This window comes from Ceratotherium simum, chromosome 22 (genome assembly GCF_057802395.1).
Source record: "Ceratotherium simum simum isolate JZ-2026a chromosome 22, ASM5780239v1, whole genome shotgun sequence".
NCBI classification, from domain to species: Eukaryota; Metazoa; Chordata; class Mammalia; order Perissodactyla; family Rhinocerotidae; genus Ceratotherium; species Ceratotherium simum.
In genome coordinates this window covers 46292730-46320420 of record NC_141921.1, presented here as the reverse complement: position 1 = coordinate 46320420, position 27691 = coordinate 46292730, and the positions used below count along the sequence as shown (strand labels likewise).

The 27691-nt window shown below is 61.2% G+C and overlaps 1 protein-coding gene across 7 annotated transcripts; it reads right to left on the bottom strand.

Annotated features, from left to right (window-relative positions):
* Window positions 1-9: 9 nt before the first annotated feature.
* PLEKHG5 (pleckstrin homology and RhoGEF domain containing G5) lies at window positions 10-27258 on the bottom strand. 7 transcript variants are annotated; one of them, XM_087446897.1, is made up of 23 exons: window positions 27224-27258; window positions 26302-26378; window positions 22613-22651; window positions 10540-10669; window positions 9434-9536; window positions 8976-9036; window positions 8530-8621; window positions 7928-8064; window positions 7499-7644; window positions 6740-6934; window positions 6473-6661; window positions 6041-6136; window positions 5257-5307; window positions 4819-4968; window positions 4368-4478; window positions 4092-4241; window positions 3870-4007; window positions 3593-3712; window positions 2567-2699; window positions 2360-2475; window positions 2070-2263; window positions 805-1578; window positions 10-526 (listed from the first exon to the last, which is right to left on the bottom strand). In XM_087446897.1, the coding sequence occupies exons 1-23, from the start codon at window positions 27225-27227 to the stop codon at window positions 517-519; spliced, it is 3216 nt and encodes a 1071-aa protein (XP_087303023.1). In that variant the 5' UTR covers window positions 27228-27258; the 3' UTR covers window positions 10-516. The 7 variants fall into 7 exon arrangements, with proteins under 7 accessions (XP_087303023.1, XP_087303022.1, XP_014639310.1 ...); XM_087446896.1 differs by lacking the exons at window positions 4368-4478; window positions 27224-27258 and having other exon boundaries at window positions 26302-26701; XM_014783824.2 differs by lacking the exons at window positions 22613-22651; window positions 27224-27258 and having other exon boundaries at window positions 26302-26701.
* Between the last annotated feature and the right edge of the window lie 433 nt (window positions 27259-27691).

Here is a 27691-nt window from a genome sequence, read left to right as displayed (position 1 = left end):
TCTTTCCAGTGGAGTATACACAAGTCTTTATAAAAGAATCAAAAGCTCAATAAATATGCAACTTTACACGGAGCCCAACCCAAGCCTGGGGTGGCCAGCGGGGCTGGGAGGAAGGGGGTGAGGACAGGGGCATCTCCCATTTGGGGCCAGATGAGGGTGGAGGTGGGAAGGACTGCCCTGGAGCCCAGCCCTGAGGATTGGAGCTGGTGACTTCAGGGAGCAGTGTGTAAGGGCCCTCCCAGGGGTAGGGAGCAGGGGCAGGTTAGTGAAGATGGTGGCCTTCGGGGGGGTGGTCCTGAGGGGGTACTGCAGCCTGGGCCTGGGGTTCTGCTGAGCCCTCCTCCACTTCCATCCAGTCTGGCAAAGTACAAATTGGGCCCCAGGGCAGTGGCAGGGGTCCTGGCCGGCACTCGGGCTTGGGCACAAGGCAGCAGCTGGAGTGGGGGCTGGCATGCCCCCAGAGGCATGCTGTCAGCTGTCCCTTGGTCCGTGGCACCCTTGAGGGCCTCCCTCTGCTCAGACCTCGCTGCGGGGGAGGGGAGAGACAGTCCTTCCTTGGCTAATGCCACTCAGAGGGACTCTGGCCACCTCTCCTCCCTACTGGAATTCTCAAGCCCCTTCACCACTGCCCGCCGTAGATATCCTTACTCAGGCTCTGGGGCAGTCTCAGGCTCCCTCTCCCATCCCCAGCTCCAAATGCCATCTGCTTGCAGCCATGACAGTGCCCCATCCACTCCTGGGGCTCAGTGGCTCAATGCCAGCGCGCTGGGCCACCTGCCCTCTACCCCAGGTCAGGCCACTCACGAGGCAGTGAGCGTGGAGTTAAGCAGCAGGGTGGTCCTGATTCGGTAGAGCTGGGCCAGCGTCAGCTTCCTGTGCTGGGAAGAGATCCCTGGGGGTGGCTCGGGCTGGACCCTGGGCGAGGCCCCCGAGGGCAGCTCTCTGCTCCTCCTAGCAGGTTCTTCAGGCTCCCCAGCTGGAAAGCTGGTTCTGCCCTCCAGCTCTGACAGCTTGGGGCCACTGCCAGGGCATGGTGCCCCCTGGCAATCCCAGCTGGGCCCAGCTTCCCAAGGGGAGCCCCGGGTCCTAGTGTCAGGGACTGTAGCAGCCAAGCAGAGTTCCGACAGGCTGCGGCTGGGGGCTGGGGGTGCTCCATGGGGGGTGGCCCCTGACAGCAGCTGTAGGAGGCTGGCCTCAGATTTGGACTTGAGCAGGGGGGGTGGACGGGGCAGCAGCTGGACAGGGTTTCGACGGCGGAGGCGGGGCGAGGGTGGAGGTGAAGGGGCTTGTGGTAAGTCTGGGGGCCGGGGCACTGGCTCCGTAGGGGCTGGGGCCACAAAGTCTTGCAGGGACGTGGGGGAGAGGGTGCCGTAGGCAGAGTCCATGGAGCAGGAGCGGCCGTCCACCGGGCCCAGGGGCAGCAGCTCGCTGGTGGGCGTGACAGAAGAAGCGGTGGTGCTGAGAGAGGTCTCATCTGACTGGGAGCTGAAAGGGCCACCCTCGAACTCGGGAGAGGACAGCGTCTCCCCAGGCTCCACTACGACCATGGCCAGGGTCTCTGTGGAGCCGTCCGAGGCACTGTGGGGCCGAGAGGACCAAGTCAGCACAGCCAAAGGAAACCAAGACGGCCTGGTGCAGCCCCGGGCTGGGCAATGCAGAGGTCTATAGCCTCTGCCCTCCACGAGCTCAAGGCTCAGAGATGGCAGGCATGTGGCACATGTGCCAGATCTCCCAACTCCTGTGCCCACAACACAGACATCAGTAATGGTGTCTGTCACCATGACAGCACTCCTTCCTGCTGGGTGCAACCTAAGAATCCTCAGCGCAGCTCCAGGCAGCTACTACCACTAATGGATCAGAGTTGGCACTCAAGTTGAAAACTGCCATCCCCACCTGGACTCTCGTGGGAGACAGAGCCCTCCCCCACCCACTGGACTCACAACATGAAGCCATACAGAGGAAGGGGTCATGGCTAGGCCCTGTCCAGTGTCAGTGGCTTTGGGGTCAGGAGTCCTGGACTGGAGTACTTGCCCTGCTCTGGCCTGCTGGGTGGTCCTAGGCAAGCATACCAGTGCTGGGAGTCAAGGCTGTTGCTGTTTTTGCGCAGAATGGTGGGGGAGCTGGCAGCGGAAGTGCTACTCTCCCCTGCTTCCTCCTCCTCCTCCTCCTCCTCCTCCTCCTGCTCATCCTCCTCTTCTTCCAGGCTCTGCAGGTGCTGCTGGCTGCTTGGGTGCTCCTGCACACGCAGCTGTTGCAGCTGGTTCTACAGGTGGGGTGGGGGTGCATAGGGGCAGAACGGACTGTGAGTAGCAGCCCACACCAGGCTGCCCTGCCCGCCTGCACACCACTCTGCTCTCACCTGGGCATTGTAAATGGCGTCCACCCAGCCACGGCACAAAGCCTGGCCGCTGGCCTGGAACGTGTAGGCCCCCACAGCGCTATGGAACTCGTTCAGGTAGATGAGGAGGAAGGAGCCTGGTTAGGAAGGGCTTGCATCAGTTTCAGCTGAGACCACGGCCTCTGCCCATCACAGCCCTTGCCCAGGACCAGGGGCCGGGCTCCTCACCAGGGTCCCGCAGCTCCCGGCACACGATCTTGTCCACCAGCAGTGGCGGCCTGATGACCTTGGTTCTCTCAGCCTTCTTCACTGCCTTGGTCACCAAGAGCAGGTCCGTAAAAAGGAAGCAGTACACGTCCATCTGGGGTGACAGGGGAGCAGGAAAGGCCAGGGGTCAGGGCCAGGGTCCTGGGGCCTCAGGCAGAGCCCCTCAGCCTGTCTCTACAACACCCTCTCCTGGGGGTACTCAGATTTCACCAAACACCCTCCCTGCCCAGGCCTCCGGAACCTGAGAGCAAAATTAAAGTGAAGAGCAAGATGATTTTCTCTTTTGAACTATATATTTGTGACTTATTTCAACTACAAGTTTCCTCTTCAAAAGAAGCAACGGGGGGACGGCACCATGGCGTTGCCGTTCAGTGCGCGCCCTCTGCTGCTGGCAGCCCGGATTCGGATCCCAGGCGCGCACTGATGCACCACTTGTCAAGCCATGCTGTGGCCGCGTCCCATATAAAGTGGAGGAGAAGAGGCACAGGTGTTAGCCCAAGGCCACTCTTCCTCAGCAAAAAGAGGAGGATTGGCATGGATGTTAGCTCAGGGCTGATCTTCCTCACCAAAAAAAAAAAAAAAAAAAAAAGAGGCAATGGGACATGATTTCAAAATTATGATTTGCAGACTCTCAGTTACCTGACACCCACATGATTAATAGCTTACGTGCAACACTCTGGAGTGTTCCTGGCCTGCTCGGGGAATGTGGCCCTTCCCTCCAACGAGGAACCCATATGGCACTCGCAAGTAAGCAAAACCACATGCCACGGGCTGTGACCCTGCTGCTGTGTTTGTAAAGAGTAAACTGCAGGCAGATAATCATTCCTCATATGACCACAGAGTTGCTGGTTCTCGAATGGCCACCCAACCGACTGAGCAGCTGAGAACTGCTGACTAGGGCCCAGGAGGTCCCCAGGAAGGGGGGATCCAAACCCACAGGGCAAGAGGGAGTGCGGGGGCCCTGGGAATGGGGTGGCCACTAGTCACCTTGCTGTCCTTCCCCTCCTTCATCCTCAGGCTCCCCTCCAGCAGCAGCTGTCGCGTCTCCTCTGGGGAGGCGCCAGGGATGGGCGCTGTCAGGTCCAGATGCAGAAATTCTCTCAGGAGCTGCGGGTGGAGAGGTCAGGGTCTGGCTCCCCATCTCAGCTAGGAGATCTCAAGCGAGGTTCCCAGCACAGCCCCTGTCTGCCACTGTGCCCCTTCCTCCCTCCCAGCAGAGCCAGGGACACCCCCCCAGACACACACACACACACAGGGTGCCCACCTTGTCCACCTCGTCGCTGCTACCCTCCACCACCTCGTAGGCATCGATGCGGCTCACGACGGCTGCCAACCGCTGCCGCTCCTGTCGCTGCCGCATGCAGGCGTTCACATGGTGGATGAAGCGCTCCACCGAGTCGATCTGGGGAAGGGCCAAGGGCCGCGGGGATTTAGGCCCAGGGTCGGGGAGGGACCCGGCCCACCACGCCAGCAGCGTCCCGGTTACCATGGTGACGACGGCCTCCTTGGTGCGAGGCTCGTCGGTCTTCCTCAGCACCGACTTGAGCAGCAGCGGGTACTTGGTGAGCCGCTGGTGGGGCTTGGCCAGCATGTCGCTCAGCTTCAGCCGCTGGCACTGCTGGTGCTTCTCGGCCCACTACGGCGGGCAGGCGGGGCGGGGCTCAGCGCAGGCCCCGCCCACCTCCAGCCCCCTAGCACCTGCAGCCCAGGTGGGCCCACCGTCCTGCGCTCCCGCCCACTAGCCTGCCCGGCCCGCCCTCACCGTGACGTAGGCCCGGAAGAGGTCGTTGTCGCGCAGCAGGCCGCGCATGTACTCCATGCAGCCCTCCTCCTCCATGCAGTACCGGATGTAGGGCTTGAAGAGGGAGCCGAACTGGCCCGGGACAGAACAAGCACAGCACCTGTGACGGCGCGCTCCCCAAACCCTTCCTTACTGCACTCTCGCGACCACCCCAGGGGCTGGCAAGCTCATGACCCCTGTTTTCCACAGGAGGAAAGTGAGCCTCAGAGAAAGGGACCACCCTTGGCCAGGCAGCAAGGGTAGGTGGCCAGGTGGGGTTCAAACCCGGGCAACCAACTCGGAATTCCTTGCCTCTGCCCACTAGAGGTCGTGCGAGGGCCACTGGTCAGGGGGAGGTTGGGGTGAGGGGCAGATGGGATCGGCGCCCCAGTCCTGCCTCAGTGTTCCTGCCTGTGCCCAGCCCAGCCAGTACCATCTTGAAGCCTTTCAGGAAGTCCCCGGGCTGCAGCAGTGCCCGCGTGCGCCGCGCCTTCTCCAGAACCGGCGCCATCACGCTGGCCCACAGCCCGCGGTGCAGCCGCGCGATCTCGGGGATGTTGCTGAACAGGCGCTCCGCCTCCACCTGCAGGGGCGGGAGGTGCACTCGGCCCCGCCCCTCGGCCGGACCCCGCCCCTCACCTATTCCACCGCTGGCCCCGTCAGTCCCCGCCCTTTGCTTAGCCCCTCCCCTATCCCGCCCCCTGAGGCCAGGCCCCGCCCCGAAGCCAGCCCCGCCCCGCCCTGGTACCGCCCCCGGGCCCGCCCTACGCCTACTCCACCCGTGAGCCCCGCCCTCTGCCAACCCTGCCCCCGCGGCTAGGCCCCGCCTCCTGCTAGTGCCGCTCCCCCAGACCCCCAGGCCCCGCCGCACCTCACACAGCAGCCCCGACTCTTGCAGGTTCAGGAGGCAGCACAGGAACAGCTGTGGGGGCAGCGACCGTTGCAGCTGAGGGGGACCCAGTCCCGACACCTCACCTAGCCTCTCAGACTCTCCTCTACCCCTTCCCCCTCCCAGGAGGCCCTGAGCCAGCCTGGGACACACAGGGTTTCCCGTCTGAGAAAAGGCTCAGCCCCCATGGGCCACCTGGGGGTCGCCCTGCCCAGGCCCCACCTGGAGGGAAACTGGGGGACAAGCCTGGCAGCCACGCCTGGAACTCTCTCCTCCACCTCTGCCCTGGCTCAGCCTCGGAGTTTCAGCTCAGAGGGTGCCTTCTTCAACCTCCAAGCCCAGGATCTGTGCTGTCCAAGTCCCTACACCCTACCCCCCCCCCCCCCCCCCGCCCCGCCGCCAGTGCCTACCCACTGTCTCCACCTCTAGGGTGTGGGCTGCTGGGCACCTGGCACACAGCAGGTGTTCAGAGTAGCCGTTGGATGAATGAGTGAGAGGATGAGGCCTGTGTTAATTCAGTCAACTGGCAAACATGCCCCAAGCCCCCTCCCAGGTGAAGCCCCCTCCCAGGTGAAGCCCCCTCCCAGGTGCTGGCCTATGGGATTCACCTCCTCCCCAGGGGGTGGCCCTTCCCTAACTCTCCTTCTCTCTGTTGCCTGGCACCTGCTCCTTCTGCAAAGGCCCAGACTCTACTCAGGGGCACCCAAAAGAAGGCCCTGGGGACAGGCAGCGGGTGGCTCTGGGCCGGGGGTGGCCACACACTCACGTTGGTGATCACCCACAGCTTCTTGATGTAGGATGCCTCCGTGTGCAGGAGCTCCCACACCGCCTCCTGCTGGTGGCACTGCCGCCGGCTCAGCTTCTGCAGGAAGGGCAGGGGGTCGTCCAGGCGCCCAGCAGTGTGCCAGGATAGCCCGGGTGGGGAAGAAGGGTGAGCAACCCTGCATGCAACCTCCTTTGTCCTGTTGGGGACACAGAGGTTCCCCAAGTTCTGGGCCCTCTTCTGCCATGAAAACAGCCAAGCAGCAATTTCACCTTGCCTCTATTTTCCCAAAGTGAGTTAATGATGACAGCAGCCTGGCAGGGCTGTCCCGTGGAACATCCTGTCACTGAGTCCTCGGAAGGGCCCCATGAAGTGGAAGATAATGTCCTCCTTTCCCAGGTGAGGAGGGAGGGGAAGGCTGTGGGGGGCACCCACCTCATGCCCGTCGATGAGCTCCCTCCAGCTGTCCTCCAGCCGCAGGCAGGCGGCGTCCTCCTCCTCCTCCTCCTCTCCCTCCTCCTCCCAGGAGTCACGATCGAATCGCAGCCTCCGGGGCAGCCTGGGCAGCCCAAAGAGGCCATAGGCATGCAGCTTGCTCTCCAGCTGCTCCATTTTGTCCACCTCCTGGAAGGAGACCCGTGATCAGGGCCCGGAGTCAGGGCCAGCCGGCTGCCCTGCCCCAGGGCCCACAGGACCACATACCCGGCCACAGGCACTGGTGCTGGGGCCAGAGCTGAAGAAGCCGCTGAAGCGACTGGCTGCCCGGTTCTTCCAGCTGTCACCACCGCCACTGCTGCTGCTGGGCAGAGAGCTGCTGGCAGGTGTGGGGGGCTCCTGCCCTGGGATGCTCGCCTCCCCCAGGAACTCCGACATGTTCTTGCGTCGGCGGCCAGGCGCCTGGCCAGGGAGGGGTGGTCAAGGCCAGGCCTACCCGGGCCCCCACAGCCCTACCCCAAGGTGGGTTTCCTGGACCTCAGGCAGCCTGGGATGTGGGAGCGCTTCCACACCCCCACTATGGGACGCCACCTCTCCTGAGACCCACACATGTTCTTGGGGCTGGAAGGTCCAGACACAGTTGCACCTGGACCACCCTCAGCCACAGGCATGAAGCAGGCAGGGAGAAGCAGAGTCACACACACACTCAGATGCACTTACAAGCACAGCTCCAAACGGATCAATGACACACACTCATGCACACAGCCAGTGACATGAGAAGTCACTCCCCACACAACGTCTGCGTGGACACACTCACAGACTGACTCCTTAGGCACTAGAAGATTCTCAGCCACAAGACCCATCACCTTAGGGTATGGTTAGATCCAGAGAGGGCCCCCGATCCACAGAGCAAGCCCCATTTTCCAGAAGGGGAGATTAAAGACCCAAGAGAGAGCAGTGAGGGGCCCAGGTGACTCCCCTCTGAGGCCCTTCCCCACCCCCAGGCCTGACACAGCCCCTCCTCACCAGGATGTCCAGGCTCTCCCGGCGGCTCTGGGGGTCCACACGCTCCAGGGCAGGGGCCCCAGCCCCGGCCGGCCGCAGGATTGGCAGACTCAGGGACTTGGAGTCCTTCACTCCCTGTTCCACCTTCCCTTCATCCCCCGGCTTTGCTGAGGTGGTGTTAGGGGACAAGTAGAGGTCCTCAACACCCAGGTCCAGTGGAGGAGGGGGCCCCAGTCCTCTCTCCCCAGAGGATCCAAACCAAGGCCTAGCTGCCCTCCCCCGAAGCCCCGCCCTGCCAGCACCCGCCACCACAGCCCAGCAGAGACACCTGTATGGTAATGAGCCTGCCCAAGGCCATGGCCAATGGGAACCTGAGCCTGGGAAGAAGTGCCCATCTCCGGGAGGCCCAGCCAGGCCCCAGCCACTCCACCTGCATGGCAGGCTGCTCACCTTTGACCCGCAGGTAGTGTCCCCCGAACCTGTAGGCCTCGAAGGTGAGGGACAGGGGGGTGTTGGACTGGTCCAGGTAGATATCCACTTTGCCCAATGCGATGCCCTTCCTTTCAAATACCGGCAGCAGCACCTCCCTGCTCCAGGACCGGAGATGTGTATGTTAGGGGGCAGTCACATGAACCCCGACTCTATCCACAGTCCCAGCTCCACCTCGCCTTCCCAATGGAAAAGGGAGACACCCACGGGATCACACACAGGTACACAGATACACAGGTGCATGCACATACACACACCTGCCCACAGAGGTTCAAACACTCCTGCACGCACCTACACACAGGCCAACATGCCCATGCCCTCACGTACTCATGTCTGCACACCAGGGACTGGGCCATGCACACATGGGTTGAAATACACACACAGGTGCACAGGCCCTCGTCACACGTTCCCTCACACTGGTGTGCACGCCACATGGGTGGGTCCACTCACAGGTGGGGGACATGCTCACTCACAGGCCACCACATGGACATACACAGTCATACCTGCAGGAGGCTGCACCTGCCCCTAGCCCCACTTCCACCCTTGGCCCCACCAAGCCCTACCCCAGCGACTTCTTCTTCATGGCTGGTACAATCTCTGTCTCGATGTCCACATTCAGGTCAAATTTCAGAGTGAAGCACTCCTTGCTCGGGTCCTGAGAGGACATGGGTCTCTTAGCTTCTGCATCCCTCGTCCCCACCCTCCCCACCCCAGGGTCCAGGATGAGAACCCCAGCAGGGGAGTGAATGCAGGGATTACCCCCAGACCGCCTCTGTCCCAGGGAGGCCCCCAGCATCCCTCATGCCTGAGGGAAGCGCTCCTGGAGCACCCCCCACCTGGGATAAGGTGGGCCGTGCTGGGTTGCAGGCAGGGTGGCAAGGGAGGGACACATTCACTCCAGGCCCCATCCCTGGTCCTGGGGTTCAGAGCAGAAGGGCCCAGCCTTGGGGCTGGGAAGGAAAGGGGCAGGGGCTGTCAGGAGCTCCTCTGCAGCCTGGGGTCTCCTTACATCTGTGTGTCTCCTCCTGGCTTTCTTCTTGGAGAGTTTCAGGCCTGTGCTCTTCCGGTCCCTGCAGGGAAGCCAGTGAGGGCAGAGGTTGGAGGCACAGGGAGGCCCTCATCAGGGTGGGAGGTCAGTGGGCCTCAGCTGCTGCCCACCCCTGGCTCCCCAGATGACCAGGAAACTCAGGTGCACTCAGGCAGGCCAGGGCCCGAAAGGGGCTGTGCGCCCTCTGGTGGCCTATACAGGAGTCACACCCATTGGTACCTAGTCAGGCGGAGTCTGATCCCAGACGCCCTGGAGGCTGGCCCAAGCTGGATGGCCTCCTCCAGGAATCAGGGCATCCACAGGGGCAGGGAGGGGTCTCCAGTCAGTCCTTCTGAAGCCTCCGCTCCCTGGATCTCTGATCTGAGACCCAGCCTTGGGACCCCTCAGGTGTCTGCTCTGCCCATCTACCCCTCACCTACCCTTTGCCATCCATAGAGCTTTCTTCCTCCTCCTCCAAGTCCACTGCAGGGCTGGTGCGTGGGGGGCATGACCGGGTGGACACGTTCCGGGCCAGGACAGAGCCTTTGGGGCAAAGTGGGAGGGGGTTGTGCCTGCTCCCTCCCTGTCCCCCTCCTTAGCCTTCCAACAGAGCCATCTCCAGACAGAACACAGTGTGCTACCGATCCTGGGACACCCCCCTCCCCCAAACTAGCTGGGGCCCTTGGGTTCTGTGAGGACAGGGGCTCAGTCATTGCTTATCATCCAGCTACCCCCAGATCAAAAAGACACAAGAGCCTGGGGATGACACCTCAGGTGATACCCCACCCCCAATACACATCCACCTGTGGTCTCAGTTTACCTATCTATAAAATAGGATAAGGAAGCCCTGCCTCTGGGATTGTTGCAGGAAGGGACCAACGTCCATGGATCTTTCTCTCAGGCCTCCCCTCCCCCGCCACTGTGACCACACCCAAAGTCCCAGAGGGCCCTGGCAGAGGAGGGAGTCCCTTTGTCCCTCTGAGCAGATGAGAAAGGAGACAAAGGGTTGGCATTTCTGGCCAGGCCTGGGTGCCTGTAAGCCACCCCAGCACAGCCAGTTGGCAGTGGGCCTGGGCCAGGTCCCTATTCAGCAGGAGGGGTTCCTTGTTTCCCCTTACAAGTTCCTTCTGATCTGCCCTCCCCCACCCCATCCCCATCCCCACTGCCTTGCTGGCCAATGGCAGCCTGGCTGGAGGATTTGCCCAGCAGTCCCCTGTCCTGAGGACAAGAAGAAAGGGGGCTTTCTCCATGCTGGCCCCGGGCCAGGGGCACGGGCAGCTGTGGGAGGTGCAGACCCAGCAAGAAGGACCTGGAACCTGGCAGAGACAGGCCTGCTCTCAAGATGAGGTACAGCCCCCATTTTTTCTCTTGTTAAAAAACTTGTGGACCACGACATATTTGGGTTTCACCCTTCACAGTCGACTCCTGTCCTTCTGATGGCCCTGATACAGCTCCGACAGTTACCAAGACACTGTGCCCCCAGACAGGGAGTCTGGAGCTGCCCCGGGAGCTCAGCGGCCGAGCTGGGCTGCCTCACCATGCTCACCTTGGGGGGGCAGGTCGAAGCGGACGTGCCCATCATAATGCATGGCGCTGTGGAACTTGCTGTCACAGGCCTCACAGAGGTTGAGGGGTCCCCGGCGGTGCAGCTGCTGGCAGTCGGCGTGGTGGCATACCTGCCCGGGGAAGGAGGGAGAGGTGGGTTGGGCTGGGCCCCATGGGGCCACAGGCAAGCACACCTGCGGCCCAAACCATGCAGTGCACAGGTGTGGCTCCCGGCCCCTACATATGCTGCTCTTCATTTCCAACCCGCCATCCCCACAGGGCACCTTAGGCTTATTAATTCACCAGGTGAATGTTTCCCAAGCACCTACTATGTGTCCACTCTGAGGGATGCAGAGAAAGGCTAGGCCCTGCCCACAAGGAACACAGTGCTGAGGGAGAGACTCTGACTTGGGTGTCTTCCTGGGGTACAGGCAGGAAGGGCACCAAAAAATGCTCAGGGCTGCCGTCCCATTTGGCCAGCTCAGTGTCTGAACTGGAATGCCCGACCCTCCTCCCCACCCAGGCCCTCTGCCCTCAGTTCTGTGACCTGTCCAGCCCCTGAAGAGCTGACCCCACCCAGATTCCTAAGTCAGGCATGAAGAGGGTTATGGGAGGAGGCAGGGAAAGGTGCTGGCACCTGGGTGCCCATGGGCCGTTGCTTGGTGACATGATCCCAAATTTACCATATCTCACCCTGGTCTACTCTCTCCTCCACCACCATGGATAACTTTCAGATCTTCTCCTCTGTCCCCCCACCTCCCACCTCCCGAAGCTCACTCCTAATTCACTCCCCGCTGACTCTGCTTCCTACTTTTCTAGGGCAACAGAAGCCATCAGAAGGTGCTCCCACCACCATGTCCCCCTACCTGCCCCGGGCTGTGGGGGCTTCACCTCGCTCCAATCCAAGGCCAGCCTTCCTCTGAGATCCAGCCTCCAGCCAAGGTGCGGGGACATGGCTCAGCATTTGCTCCCCTCTGACATCATCAGGTTTGCCCCCAAACTGGATAGTACCCATCAGCACACCAACATGTTATTTCTCCATCCCCAGCCACTGCTCCATTTCTCCCCGCCCTTTACAGCTCACCTCCGTGAACAGGTATCCGTACTCGCTGCTTCCCAATCTCTCCTCCTGCTACTCTTTATGTTATTTTTCCCAACACTTTGTTTGAAAATATTTCAAACCTACAGAAAGTTATGAGTACAATGACATCCGTACACCCTTCTAGTGTCCCCAGTTGTTAACATTTTGCCACACTGGCTTTCTCTCTCACCTCCTCCTCATTACCCCGCCCCTGGTGCAGAAATCATGACATTATCTAAGAGCACGGAACTTCTCCTACAAAACCCCAATACAGCTGCCACCCTCGGGAAACTGAACGTTGCCGTACAGTCCATCTATAGCCCACATTCACGTCTTCCCAACTGTCTAAATAACGTCCTTCACAGATTTTTTTTCTCAGACAGGATCCAATCAAAGTTGTATCTGTGTATCCCTCTTAATGAATTCCCCATGCTTTTTTTTGGTCCTTCATGACATTGACACTTTTGAGGCATCTGAGCCAGTGGTCTGGCAGGAACCCCTCAAGGGGGATTTGTGTAGAGGTCCTTGGGTAGTTTCAGGCTGAGCATCTGGGCAGGGCAAGGAGGGAGCGGACTGTGCATCCTCCTCAGTGCGCACGTGATGCCGGATCATTTGGGGATTTTGATGTACTTTGTAAAGCCCCTTCTTCTCCTTGTAATGGACAAGTAAGCTGTGGGCTGATGCTGTGAGATATCCTGCTCCCCAGCAATCTCCCATTCCAGGGCTGTGCATTCATTCATGACTTTTGCCCAAATCAATTATTACTACAATGGTTGCAACTGGAGAGTTTCTAATACTTCCATTCTCTCCCAGACCCTCTCCCATCAAGTTTTTACCCCCTCTCCATCACACCAAACTCACCCTTCTCGGGTCCCCAATGACCTCCATGTCTCTAAGCCCACTTGTCCGTTCTCACAGGGCCCAGCGTTTGACACACATGGTCTCTTTGAAACTGTTTCTTCCTCCATTCCCAGGACCCGCGTTCTGCTCATTCTCCTATCTCCTCTCAGTCCCCTCGCCTGCTTCCTGTTCATCTCCTCGTCTGTGGACCCTTCTCATTTTTATCGACATCCACCCTCTACTGACTCAGCCTCAAGACTTGAAACACTGTGTACACGCTGAGGGCTCCCACGGTTAAATCTCCAGTCGGGACCTCACCCAGGACTCCAGACCAACCTTCTCGATTCTCTGCTTGGATGCTAACTAGCATCTCAAACGTAAAACATCCGACATAAGCTCCTGAACTTCTCCAGGGAGCTCCCTCCATCTCAATTAATGGCAATGCCTTCCAGACGCGTGGTGTGACCAGTTGAATTGTGTCCTTCAAAAAGACAAGTTAAGTCCTAACCCCCAGGACCTGAGAATGTGACCTTATTTGGAAACAGGGTCACTGCAGATGTCATTAGCTAAGATGAGGTCACACTGGGGTCTGTAATCATAGTGCATGGAGTAATCCTATGACGAGTGTCCTTATCAGAAGAGGAGAGGAGACATAGAGACAGGGACACACAGGGAGAAGGCCATGTGACAACAGAGGCATCAACTGGAATGACGCATCTACAAGCCAAGGAATGCCAGGAAGCACTGGGGCCCCCAGGAGCTGGGAGAGGCAGGAGGGATCCTCTCCTGGGGCCTTCAGAGGGAGCATAGCCCTGCCGACACCTGGATTTCAGGCTTCTGGCCTCCAGAACTGGGAGAGAACAAAATTCTGTTGTTCCAAAGCCACTCAGTTGGTGTTAATCTGTGACGGCAGCCCCAGGAAACCAATACATTAGGCCAGAACCTTGGGGTCACCTTTGCTCTTTCTGTGACACCCCCATCCAGTCAGTCTGAAAATTCTGTGGGCTCCACCTTCGATACCTGATGCTTCAACCTGTCCACGCTCTCAGCCCACCTCTGCCCCTGCCCCAGCCTCCGTCACCTCTCAGGGGAATACAACAATGGCCTCATAACTGGTCTCCCTGCTTCTACCCTCATGCCCCAGTCTGTTCTCCACGAGAAGCCAGAGTGGACCCCGTTCAAAGAGTCACACAGACCCACGCCAAACCCCACAAGGGCTGCCCATCTCACTTGCAGTGTGGTCGGCTCGTGAGCCTCCTGTCCTGCTCTTCTGGCCTGCTCACTCCCCCCAGCCTCCTGGCTTCTCTGACACGCTTCTTCAGGGCGCTCCCACCTCTGAGTCTTGGCATCTGCTGATCTCTCGGCCTGAAAAGTTTTTCCCCAGATACTGAAACGACCAGTTTCCTCTCCTCCCTTCCTGACAATCTTCACTCAAGTCACCCTCTCGCCCTTGTGAGGTTTCAACTCCTCCACACTCCTGATCCCCACTCTGCTCCCTTTCTCTCCTTAGCACTGGCCACCACCCAACAGTCTGTGCACTTTACCCTGATGCCACCACACCTTGTCAGCTCTGCAGGGACAGCAATTTCAGTCTGTCTGATTCACTGCCCTATCCCCAGTCCTAGCCACTCAATAAACACTTGTTCAGCTTATGAATTAGGGTGATGGAGGGTCCCTGAAGGTTTTTGGCTGGGGAGAGCCCAATCAGAGATTTTCAGGATGACAGACAGGATGAGGATGGCCTGGACAGCAGAGAAAGTAGCTGAAGGGAGGAGAAAGGACGAGGCTGAAAAAGACTGATCTCCATTCATAATGTGGTCGCCATATGCCTGGGGCTGCACTGAGGGCTCAGCTTATCCCAGGAGGTAGGGGCTATGACTGTCCCTATTTTACAGAAAAGGAAGTGAGGCTCAGAAAGGTTAAGTAACTTGTCTAAGGTCACATAGCCAGTGGAGCCAGGACTTAAGCCCAGTGTGCGTAGCTCCAGGTCCCAGATTTTCACCACATTCACACCATCTCTTGGATAGCTGAGAAGGGAGACGGGGCAGGGTCAGCCTCAGGTCAGCCTGGGGGGCTATGGAGACAAGAGGAAATCAATCATAGTTTGATACTCCCTGTTTGGGCTCCTGTGTCCCCCCCAAGTCCTCCATCAGACAGAAAAGGGAACACGGGCACAGAAATGACAGCATGGTGGGGGGAAGGGGAAGACTGAGGAGGCCACTTCCTCCAGGGGGGCTGCCTTCTAGGGGCTGGGCCCCGGGCAGGTGGCCGTGGACATTATGGCCCAGATTCCTGATGGCAGCCTGAGCACCAGGCACCTTTCTCGAGGGGTCTTCAACTGTGTTCTCGGGGCGTGAGGCAGGGGTGAGAGGGTGAGGGGTGCCCTTCAACTAGAGCAGGTGTTTCTGTTCTTACTGAATCTACGGCTAAACCAAGTGTGAAAGCCCCTATCCTCAGCCACGCTCTGCCCGCCCCCACCCCGGCGTCCCCAGGGCACTGGTGACAGAAGGGCCTGGCATGGTGGACTCTGGGACCCCCAGCTGCAAGCATCCCCTCTTGACAATGAATCTGGAGAAGGCACCTGCCCTACTTCAGCCCCTTCTTCCCAAGAGCCCCACGGTCTGCCAGCTCGGCAGCCCTCTCGTCCTCTGCGTCTAGCCTGGCAGCCAGCCTGGCAGAGGTGCCCCCTCCCACCCTTTCCAGGCCTCTCAAGATTTCCCTGACAGCTCCATTTGCTGGTGTCAGGCTTGGCACTGGGCAGTGGGGCTGCACACCTACCAGCAACCCAGGCCCTGGCTTCACCATGGGTGGGGGTGACATGCAAGAGCCAGGCTAGGTTGCAGGGGTCCTGCGAAGGGTCTCTGGGACCCTTCCAGTCCAAGTCCTCGATTCTGTGCCACGTCTTGTTTTCAAACCAATCCAACAGACAGAAGGCAGATTTTACACAGATTCACTCCGTGGCAGATTCAACAAATACTTACGGAGCACCACTATGTGCCCCGCCCTGTGGAGGCACGGGGCTCCCTCGAGGGACTTGGGAGGATTCATTTCCCAGCACTGTGGTGGGCTTTGGTGAACACCACCACTGTGCCGCCTCCTCCTATTACTCCGACTACTACTATTATTACTATTACCACTATTATTATTACTCCTAATACTACTAACAATAATAATGACAGAGCCGATGCCCAGCCCACTGCTGACCTCATCGGCTTCATCCTCCCAGCAGCCCACAGACTCGGGGACACCAGGGTGAGAGTCAGGCCCAGGATCTGAACCAGGTGGGTGCTTCCTCACTTAACTCAGCAGGTCTGGTTGAGGATGAAGTTCCGAGAACCCCCGGAGACAACCACAAGCCCAACTGGGAGGCTGAGGCTAGGGTGAGCAGAGCCCCCTTGCCCTGTGTCTGCTCCCCACCCCTTCTCACATCTCCATCTCCAAACCACAGGGTCTCCAGTACTCCCTCCAGGGGCGGGGGTCTCCCCAGCACTACAGCAGGGCAGCCCTTTCCCTAAGCCAGACTCTTGGGCCCCTTCTCTCAGACCCAGGTGCCTACTCCCGCCTTCCTGCTGCCTACCACGCCCACCCTGGGAGAGCAGGACCAGGCCCGCCAGCCGGGAAGGGGCAGCAGGGTCTAGGGGCAAAAGTTCCCAGGACTCAACCCAAAGAGGGGAGAGCCCACCCGGTGGAAAAGCAAGGTCACACTGCATCTCCAGAGGCAGCAAATGGACCACAACTTTATAAATACAGAGGGGGACCCTTTGGGGAACAGATCAAGACCGCCCCCCACCATGGGGATGGGGACCCAGAAGTCTGTCTTCCCCCTTCACACAAGGGCTGGGGCCAGAGGCAGAAGGAGTAGGAGGGGCGTGGGCAGGGCCTGGGGAGAGGAAGGAAAGCGGGGAGGGTGCAGGGTCTGGAACCCACAGGTGTGTCCGGAGGCAGCCCCAGACACAAAAGGCCGGGGGTGGCCGGGCCCCCTCCGCCGCCCGGCCCCCTCGGTGGCCGGGTCGGGGGACACATCTCAGGGCCCAGGCCCCCATCTCCGCTGTGTGCAGGCCGGGCAGGGGGCTCGGCCGCCGCCTGCCCCATCCCGCCTTGGAGACGCGCCGCGGGAGCGGGGGGCCGGCCTCGCGCGCACCCCGGCCTCCCCGCGCCGGCCCGCCCGCGCCCACGCCCGCGTACCTGGCCTTCACCGGCGCGGGCGCGGCCCCCCGCCCAGCAGGGCTCGCAGTCCCGGGAGGGTGGCCCGGGGCCCGGCCGGGAGGCCGCGCGGCGCCCGGAGACGCCGGGTCCCGTCCCCATGGCGGCCAGAGGAAGCGGCGGTCTGCGCCGCCCGCCGGACAAAGCGCGGAGCCCCGCTTCCTGCCATTGTGCGGCCGCGCCCGCCTCGGCCGAGTGCGCCGGGACCCCGGGGCGGGGCGGGTCGCCCCGGGCCGGGAACACCCTTCCCCGCCGCCCGTCCGCCAGGTCCCGGCCCCGCCTCCGCCCGGCCCGGGCCCGCGCTCTGACCCCCGGTCCGCGCCCCAGCGCCAAGGACCCGGGCTCAGAGCGTCCGCGTCGGCCCTGCTCCCTTTCCAGGGGGAGGGCACGCCGGTGACAGCCCCCTCGCCTTGACTGCGGAACCCCGACCCCCGCCCAGCCCCGGGGCGCCCCACTCTGCCCTGACCTCCACCCCACCCCCAACGCAAACGTATGGGGCTCTGAAAGGCCCTCCCTCCGGCCCTGGAGACCCCCGCCTCAGCGCCTCAGCGGGGGGACCCCTTCTCCCTCCCCTGAGTGAGCTCCCTGAATGCTGGTGGCAGAAGAGGGGGGTCCGGGACTGGGATACATCCTCCTCTGGGTCCTCGGACCCCGCTCCCCGTCGAGCACCGGGGACACCCCTCTATGCTCTGACCTCCAACTTCCCCGCGCAAGCCGCACACCCGGCGCTCAGAGGCCCTCCTGAAGGTCACCTCAGCGCCCGCCCACAGTCCAAGAGACCCCCGCCTCAGAGCCTGAGCCCGGGGACCCCCGCTCCCACTGCCCAGGCCGGGGCTGGAGGCAGAGGAGCGGAGGGGCCGGGGGACCACAGGGGGAGGCGCGGGCGGAAGGCAGGCGCTCTGGTCGTTAAGGGCGGAGAGGGCAGACCTTTGGGAGCCCCCCGGAGTTTCGTGAGACGGGCATCAGCAAAACCCCACAGCCCAATTGGCTTGCCTGAGGTCCCTGCGGCTCCAGCTGAGCCCCTCCGACGCGGCGGGAGGTTCTGCGGGCCCCACCGCCAGGGGGCGCTCATCGGAGCCCGAGGGGGGTCCCCACTGTAGGTTGTCAAAGCGCTTTACACTCTTTGGTGGGAGTGGGAGCGGGCACTATTATCCCCATTCGTGGCATGTAGGGGATAAAGTGACATTAAAGTCCATAGCCAAGACTGAAACCCAGACTTCTGACTCTGGGGTGCTGGAATGGCCTCCTTGGGACCCTCCTCAGTACCTGTAGTGGTGAGGGGGTCATGTTGTCATCAGCTCACCCACCCCCTAGACAGCTCCTTCTCAATCTGGTTCCACGGGGAAAGGAGGAGGGTAGTCTCTGAAGATTGTTTTGAGGGCATAGTTTATTAGGGGGCAAGGAGGTCTCAAGGGTGGCCTGGGCTCTGGAAGTCCACGTCATCCACTGTCCACACCACAGGGAGATCTTTGAAAATGAAAATGCAATCATGCCACTCCCCCCTTAAAACCCTCCAGTGGCTTAGAATAAAACCCAACATGGCCTGGCTCCTCCCTCAGCTCCTGGCGGGTCCCACATGGCGGTCCGCCATGCTGGCCTTCCTGTGTCCCTGCAGCTCACCGAGCTCGGTGCCTGCACCTCTACGTTCTCCGTCTGGAACACCATGTGCCCCTGATCTTCCAGCGGCTGGCACTGGGCCTCAACTTAAATGCTCCCTGCTCTCAAAATAAATAGCCCCTCACCCTCCCACTCTCAATCCTCTTAAATTGAATTCTTTCCTCCTAAGCACTTATTACTACTGGAAATTATTTTATTTCTTTGCTCACTTTTTGATTATCACTCTTCCCTGACAGAATATCCCCTCCAGGGGCCAGGGGCTTGGCTGTCTGGCCCACACTGCACCCTCGGCACTTAGACCAGTCCTGGCACACAGCAGGTGCTCAGTGTAGACTAGATGATCAACAGATGAAGGAAGGCAGAAGAAGGGTCTTCATGTCAGAGAAGCCCATTGGGGCAGGGAAGGTCTCAGCCAGGATGTCCCTTTCTGCTGCCAACGGTCAACAGAGCCTTCCCCACTGCCTGACCACAGGTTCCTTCCTTCCTCCTAGCATCCATGATCTTGGGCCTGCTGGCCGGGGCATGGCAGTTTCCACCTCAAATCCTGGTGGTCTTCCCCGGGCCCCTGCCCCTGCTGCTGTCCCACAGGCCAACAGCTGAGCACTCTCAAGTGCCAGGCCTGTGCTAGGAGTTTTGGGCAGCAAACCCTGTTCACTCTTCTCAAAGATCCTAAGGAGAAGACACTGTTACTATCTCCACTTAACAGATAAAGAAACTGAGCCTTGGAAAGGTTAAGTGACTTGCCCCCAAAAGTCACCAGCTGGTAAGTGGGGAAATGGATGTCTGTGCTTTGGACCTTTACCCATGTGCCTCAGGCACAGGGCAGGCAGGGGGGCATGAAGACCAGCTAAGTGGTGGCTTGGGCAGCAGGGCCTTGAGGTCCACCCCCTTGGGGCCAGGGCATATCCCAAAGCCAGCTTAGGGGATCCCACAGGCCTGGGGAAACCAGGTTCCATCAAGTGGAGACCACAGGGGCTGGGCCAGGGCAGGTCACCAGAGGTCACCTGAGTGACTGGGCCCTGGCCATCCCTGAGTCATGCTGCTGCTTGGGTCCTCCAGCCAGGGCAGGAGGCTGCTCCTTAAGAGGGCCAAGGCCTTGCTGCCCCAGAGCCAAGAGTGCAGGGTAAAGGAACCTGCAGAGTTGGGGGAGGAAAGGAGCCCCCAGCCCCTGCACTAGGGGAGGGAGGAGGCCTCAGCAGGCTGCTGGGGTTACCTCCTCTCCACAGGAGAGAGCTGAAATAGCCCATGCGCAGGCCAAAGAGGTCCCAGCCCTGGACTCCCTGGGGAGGGGGCCCCTCCCCAGCCCAGCCCAACCCCAGCTCCAGGCTCATGAGTCAGGACTGGCTTGTTGAAACTGATACCCAGAAACCAGATGCTGGGGCTGATGAATAATGGAGCCTCCAAGGCAGGGACCCCCCTCCCACTCTCTCCCAGCACCGTCTCCCCAGCCCCAGAAAAGCAGAGGCGTGTGGGCATCCTCACCCCCACAGTGGGTTGGGGCCTAAGCCTGGTCTGCAGTGGGAGAGGGAGCTCCCTGTTCAGGAAAGACGGCAGGTCTGGGGCCAGCTCTGTGCTCTGGCCACAGCAGACTGGCCTGGAACCAGGAATCGGGGCTCCCTGGCTGGAGGGACATCCCTGCCCAGGGGCTCCCCATCCAGGCTAAGCTCCCCTGGGAGCCTACCAGTCCCAAGGCCCCATCTGGCACCCTGGAAATCCAGGGGCAGAGGCTGCGTGTGTGAGCAAGTCGGCGAGGGCGGGGCCGGCTCTGCCAGGCAGCTCTCCACACTCCCACCTGGCTCCTCCCTTCCCCTAGGCCTGGGCCTCACCCCTTGTCCTTTGGGTTGTGGGGCCCACCTGGAGGCAGAGCCTGCCCTAAGCCCTGCCCTGTGCTAGGCAGATGGCAGGGCTGTAAAGAACCTCTTTGGAGGCCAGGCCCACCACACAGGCCCCAGAAGCCAGCGAGGCCCCTTCCTCCCCAGGGAGCAGTCCAGTTGGGACCCAGTGCTAGGGAGAGAGGGAGAGGCTGTGGTCTATGAACGTCACCTCCTGCCCAGGCAGAGGAATAGTAAAATCCTCCTAGAGCCACCAAACCTGGGGAAGGTTACTGGAGAATCAATCTGTAGGGCCCAGGGGCCCTTCGGTCTCTTTTTCCTCATCTTTGATCAAGGCAGGCAGGGCCTCTCCTGGGTTCAGCGGTCCTCTCCCTCTCCCCATCCCCCAAGCGGGTGCCAGCTCGGCCCAGACTGCCCGAGGCACAGACTCTAGCGCCCCCTGCCGGTCTCGAGAGGACTTTCCGCCTGGGACCAACTCGCGGACGCCTAGATCAGCGGGTCAGCGGAGCCTCCCTACCATCCCGCGTCAAGGCCTCTAAGGGATCCTCTCGCCCCGCCAACAATCCTCACACCGCGGCGGGGACCCCGTGGCTCCTCAGTGCCGTATCTCCGAGCTGACCCCATCCTAGAGTCACTGGGGCGGGGGCAGGCACTTGAGCCCACTCCACCCTCAAGTAAATGGAGGTAGAGCCCGTGGTGCCCTTCGATACCCACCCGCAGGCCTGGGACTGCGTGGGACCCTCTACTCCGGATTCTGTCCATTAATTCAGGGGGAGTCTTGGCGCCCGGACCCACCCCGGTCCGGAGCCCCGCCCCGTCCGGACCCCAGCTTCCCCGTGAGACTCACCTAGGGACCCGGGTCTCCTCACCGGTGGCCAGGGCTCGGGCCAAGACTGCCAAAGCCCCGGGGGGCGCGCAGGGCGAGGGGGACCGGAGCGCGGGGCGGGCTCGGTCGACTCCGCGCCGGCTGGGGGCGCCGGACGTAGGGGAATTACGGTAGGCCGGCGCGGGCGCTACCACCTGGGCGGGCCGGGACGTACCATCGGCGCGCCCGGCCGGGATGGGGGAGCGCTGGGATCCCGGCAGGGCTCGGCGCGCGACCCGGCGGCCCAGGGGGATGGCAGGAAGCCCGGCCGGCGTTGGGGGTAATCTAGGGTCCGGGCTGCAGGGAGAGGGGAGAGGAGGTTGTCACCGTCTCCGAGGGGGCTGGCCCTTTACAGATCTTCGGAAAGTTCAAAGTCCCTAGTCTTTAACCTGGGCTTGAAGACAGGGGCTCGCCCATCCCGGGCGAGGGCCTGCGGCAGGAAGCTATCTTAGCCGGCGAGAGGAGCCCCCCGGGGGTCCAGGCGGAGGGACCTGCAGGCCGAGCCCGCCCTGCGGAATCGCCTCAAGCCAGGCTCGCTTCCGCTGGATTCTGAACTGCGCCCTCCACGGCGCCTGAGAAACGGGCCTGCCTGTCTCTGTGCCTCACTCTTTTTTCCTGGCCCATGCCAAGCATGGCTGAAAAAGAGGGCCATTCTGCCCTTTGGCGGCTCCCAGCTTCCCTCTCCCAGCACCGCGGGTTTAGAATAACTCTGTGCCCAGGACTGGGGGTGCGGGAATGTATGAGGATACAGGGGTCCTGCAGGAGGAGTCAGGCAACCAGCCCCAAGCACAGCTCCCCGCTTCCCTAATTACCACTGCCGGCAAGATGGGGGCCGGGGGCTCGGCCCTTAGGGTGGATCTTGCCCGGGAGACCCGGTGGCCTCAGGGTGCAGGCCCACCTGGATTTTTCCAATACGAGACCACCTCACTCAGGCCCCTCATCAGGCCGGGCCTCTAGACTGCAGGCACCCCTACCCAGCAGGCGCTGCCCTCCTCAGCAGCACTGACCTCCCTGGGGCTCAGTCCATGCCAGGGCAGCTCATCTTGGCCAGGTCACCGTGGTAGGTCTTCTGTACCTGCCTCTTGGGCCAGGCACCCCATGCCTTCACCTGCTCCCCCCAAATTACTTAGCCAATCCTGCCCCTTTCTCCAGCTGCAGACTACACTGCCTCCTGTCTACAGCTGACCAGCATCTAAAAGGTCCAGTCACTTCCAGAGATCCCCAGAATCTGGCCATTCTCAAGGACACCCTGGCCTCTAACCTTTTACCCCCAAAGCATTGCCCAGGAGAATAGGTGACTCCTCTCCCATTATTCACTACATCCTGCCCATTCTTTCTCCACAAGAACCTCAGATCCACCCCTTCCTCTGCCTTGTGTCCACTGGTCTTCATCTGGCCACCCCTCCCCTAGACACATGCCTCCCCTGACTCATCCCTGCCACTTCACAGCCCATTGTTAAGCTGGAACGCTAAAGTCATCAAATCCACCTCCACGGCTCTGCATGACTACCTCTAGGATGGGGTGCTCACTACCTATACGTCGGGGAACAGCTTCAGCTGTTGGAAACTCTTGCCTGTACTGAACCAAAACTCACCCCCCTGCCAGGGCCCTTGGGAACCATGTAGAAAAACTCACCTCCCTTTCCTCCTGATGGCTCCTTAGAAATGAGAGGCTCTGAGGACAGAAGACCTGGTGTGAGTCCTAGCCTTGCCTCGGCAAGTCATTTCACCTCCCTGCTTCTCAGTGTCCGTCTCTAGAATGGAGATGGGGTGGTCCCTACTGCATCGGGTGGGTGTGAGGACTCGACAAGGTCCCTGTGGTGAAGCACTCAAGCAGAGCCTGGCACACAGAAGGTGCTGGATGAATGCTGGCTGCTAGAATCATCACCTACATTTGAGGATGATGCCCTGAGGGTCCCATCTCCAGAATTAACACCCCTGAGTTTTCCGTCCCCTTGAATGTGGTGGCCCAGTGTCCCCTGGGCCAGTGTCAGCCCTCCTCCATGTCCCCTTGTGACCTGGGGTGCCCTGCACAGACTCTAACCAGAGCACCCAGCTCAAGGGGGCCCAGCAAGGCACTGGGAGTACAGACACCGTCTGTCCTGTGGTTGCCTTGCAGGAGGGCGAGGACACCCACTGCATCATCACCTGGTTCTCTGTGAGGGAGGGCGAGAACCCCTCCTCCATCCTCGCCCACCCCTCCCCCTTTCCCGCCTACCGCAGACTCCAAGCTCCACCTGCCCTGGGAACAGACAGATAAACATTTGTCTGGCTGGACAGGGTTGGCTGGGATCCGCGATGGGACTGGGGAGGTCTCAGATCTCAGGGAGGGGAAGGAGGGTACGCCTGAAGCCTAGGGGTTTCTCTCGCCCTCCATGGCAGATGAACACATGATCACAGCTAGCACTCTCTTGAACACCTACAGCCTGCCACCCTCTGTGCTAAGCACTTCACATATGAGCCCTCCTTTAATCCTCACCACAGCTCTAGAAGCCTCAGTTTCCAGATGAAGAAACTCGGGCTCAGAGAGGTGTAGTGACCGGCCCAGGGTCACACAGCTGGAAAGGGGTGGGCTTTGACTTGGGAGCTCACAGATGTGGGCTACTCTACACACCTTCATCCCGGGGAGGGGCAGGGACACCACTTCTCTCCTGTGGTCTCCAAGGCAGACTCCTCACCTAACATCAGGGTGCTCCCTGTCCAGCTCTGCCTCCCTTTCCCCGTCTCCCGGCCCCGCTCGCTCCTTACAGCCCCAACATGCCTCCCTGCTCACTCAGCTTTCCTCCATCTCAGTACCTCCTCATTCCTCAGGATACCAGCGACCTCCTCCAGGAAGCCCATCCTGGTTATCGCCCTCCCCCTAGAGTGAACTCCAGGGGCAGGAGGTAGAGGTGGGGTATCTGATTCATCTCACAAGTGCCAGCACCCAGGAGAGGCTCAAAGAAAACCTCCAGGGTGGGCCCAGAAGCGGAAGGGTCCAGCCCTGTTGGAAGATGGCCCTTCCCCAGGGCAGCTGGGGGGCCAGTCTGGCAAACCCACGTGCTCACTTCCCTCCGCCTCCCAGCGGAGCTAGGATGTCGGCCCCAGGAGAGCAGGACCTTTGTTTCCTGGAGATCTCCAGGGCCTAGAACTGGGCCTGGCAAAGCAGATGCTTAAAGCTGATTTGGTGAATGAATGAATGACATCATCTCCTTCAAAAAGCTAGTCATATCCTGCTAGCCGTTCCTAGCACGGCTGGAGAGGACAGTCAGAACAAGGCTGTTGCTCTCACTCCGGGCCAAGCTTTGCCAGTCATGCTGTGTGACGTGGGCAAGTTCTTTCACCTCTCTGAGCCTCAGTTTCCTTTCATGTCATGTGGGAATAATAATAATGCTTTTCTCCTGAGGTCCTCTCGAGGGCTCAGTGAGACGAGCATGAGGCCTAACACCCCGCCTGACACCTAAACGTGTTTGGTCAGTCGTGGTTATTGTTATCATCAACAATAAAGATGCTGTTTGCTCCTCTTTCCCACTAAACCTGGGTATCATTCAGCTCCTCTCGCCCTCTGCTCCAGCCAGCTCATCCCCCAGCGAGACCTGCCTACCGGCCCTTCTCTTCTGCCTCTGCACTCCTGCCTGGGGCAGTTCCCCCTTCCTGGACTGCCCTTGCCTTCTGCTCTGCCTATCCATGTTTTCACTTCCACCAGAGGCCACCTCCTCCAGGATGTCCTCCCTGACTAGCCCTCCTGCCTCTGATCGCTCAGGCATCCCTGTCCCAAAGTGAGTCTGTGCCATTTGTCCCAAAGTGGATCCCACGGTGACAAGGTGTAGGCTCTCCCCCTGCAGGCTGGGTGACCCTCTGGCTGCTGATGCCAATGTCGGCCATGCTGAGTTCCAGGCAGGCCAGGGCTGGGCTGGAGCTAGGACCTGCAGGCTGCAGAGGGCCCACACTCGCTCTGAGACCAGCTTTCGTCTCATAGGCCTCACCTCTGCATGGTCCAGGCCCTCCCACCCCCGCCCCTGCCTGCAGCAGCTTGGGGGCCTGCCCCAGGAGCAGCTGCCCAAAAGAGGGGCCCCAGGGCTTTGCAGGCCCCTGGCAGGATGTATCTTGGGGGTAGCTGAGGCCAGTTTGTTGCCAGAAGCCCCCATCTGAGGAAGAGGCAACCAGCCCACACCAGAGCCCCAATGCCAGGCACCATCCGTGCCAGCAGACTGTCTGACATCACAGCCACCCCCCTGCCCGGTGACCACGGCAACTGGCAGCCTCCCCCCCCCCCCCGCCCCCAGAACAGTCCTCCATGTCCCTTCTAACCATGGTCTTCCTGTGCAGAATGTATGCGCATGTGTCTGGGCTGAGGGGGATGGTGGGGGAGCTGGGGTGGGACAGTGGCATTTTTAATTTCCTGCAGCTGGCCGAGCTGAGCTACACAGTGGTTAGGAACACGGGCTCTGGCATTACACAGAGCTGGGCCCTGGGTTCAAATCCCAGCTCTACCACCTCCTAGTGATGTGTCCTTGGGGGAGCCACTACCTCTCCAAGCCTCAGTGTCCTCATCTATAAATGAGGATAATGACAGGACAGATCTCCGAAGGCCAGAGGGAGGAGACAGTGAGTCCTCAGCACCTGGGCCTGACACAGTAAGTTGTGGCAGTTATTACTATTGTCACTCACATGCGTGCTGGGAGGGGTTCAAACCCTAGCTCCGTTTCTCATGAGCTGTGGGGCCTCTGCCAACTCACAGGACCTCTCTGAACCTCGGTATCTTCATCTGGAACACGTGGCAATGATGCCTTCCCAGCAGAGCTGCCACAAGCAGCACAGACGACACAGAGAGTGCGTGGCACAAAGCCCAGTGCATAACAGGCAGAAGTGCCCCGTCGATATCCATCATTATTCCTCTTGTTTTGCCCTGCTCCCGGCTCCCAAGCCCTGGCACTCCAATACCAGTCTGTCCCTTCTTCCCTTTGTCATCCCCAGGGCCACAGTCACTCCTGCGAAGTCCCAAAGTGCCTTTGACCCATGCACAGGCCTGAAGAGCGGCCCGGTGCTGAAGAAAGGGTGCCAGCTGCGTGGCTACAAGGACCGCAGTGCAGGAGAGGGCTTTGGGCACCCCTACTCCCCTGCTCTTGCAGAAGTCCCCCCACTCCGCTGTTCCTGAGCCAGAGGCAGCCCCTCGCCGTCCTAAACCAGCCTCGCTGTGGCCCTGCCCGCCCCTGAACCCAGACAACACTGTGGCTGGGCCAGCTACAGTTAGGGCCCTGTGGATATCCGTGCCTGAACAGAGAGGGCGGTTAGGGCCCCATCCCCTCTGCCCCTAGCAGCCCCCAGCCCCTCCAGCCTCCCTACCTTGGCTGCCCGCCCCTTGTCCATGCAGTTGGGGTTCTGACAGCGCAGTCCCCTCTCCTCAGCCAGGCTCCGGTCGTCTGCAGAGGAGAGGAGCAGAGGGTTATCAGCCGGGCGGGGCTCAGGGAGGGTGCGCCCCAGGCAGGGGCACCCAGGCTCCCCGGGGCCCCAGTGGCCTCCCGACCAGAGGATGGGTGGGGCCGTCTCCTCAATCCTCCCTTCAAAGGAGGTCAGTGTCCCTTTCTCTTTTAAATGCCAACTTATCTGCTCGGGAATCTGTTTGCAGAGCCCTTTCTTGTTGCAGTTCCCCAGGGAAATTATCCAGATTCCACGGGGAGAGAACGGCTTTGGAAATAAGCTGCTCCCTCCCTCTGTCCCACTAGTCTGGGAGGGGGGTGGGTCGGTGACCTTGTGGGGCCCCAGACTTCCTGGGGGATCCCTGCAGGGCTGCTGGGGGAAGGGGGACTCCAGGGGTCCAAGATCCCTTCCTACCCTTGCCCTCCACATCATTGCCTCTATGGGTGGGCTCCCTTACCCGCTGTCCATCTCTGACCCAGAATCTGGCCCCCAACAAGCTGCTTCTCTCCCTAGGGACTGGGGCGCAGCAGCGGAGGGGGCAGGGAAGAGGCAAAGAGGCTGCCTGCCCAGCCAGCATGCAGGGCCGGGGGCAGGGGTGCTGCTGAAGCGGGCCCCTACATGGGGGCAGAGTTTGGAGGCTGGCGTCCACCTCCCCCCTCGAGCAGGCCTTCCCCAGAGGAGGGGGCGGGCCGAGCTCCCGCCCGCGGAGGGAAGGAGCGGGCCCGGCCCCCCCACTGCTCTCCCGCGCCCCCCGCCCGCGCCCCTCCCCGAGCCGGCGCGGAGGGCGCAGAGGCGGCTCGGCCCGCGGGCCTGCACGGTGGGGCCGGGCCGGGGGCCCCGCACTCACCCATGGAGGAGGCGCCGGGCGGCCGGGGTCGCGGGCGGGCCGGGGGCGCCGCGGGCCGGCGCGGGAGCGCGACGGCGGCGGGGGCGGGCGCCGGCCAGCTGCCGGGAGAGGCCGAGCGCCGCGGCCGCGGGACCCTCGGCGGCGGGAGGCGGGGCGGGGCAGGTGGGCGGCGGGAGGAGCCGCAGGGCGCCCCGCCTGCGGGAGGCCGGGCTCCGCGCCCCGCGCCCCGCGCCCCGCGCCCCCCTGGGCAGAGCCTGCGCCCCGCCGCGCCGGGCGTCTGCTGGGAGGGCGACGCCCACTCCCCGCCGGGATGTCGCCCCCTTTGAAATGTCGCGCGGGTGACCAAAAGCCCTCCCTCCGCCCCCCAACTCCCTCAGCCTCCAAGCCACCTCAAAGGAAACCACCTCTGTTTTTGATGTGGTCAGGAGACATTTTCTCAATCTCCTGGAAAGTGGGAATAAAGGCATT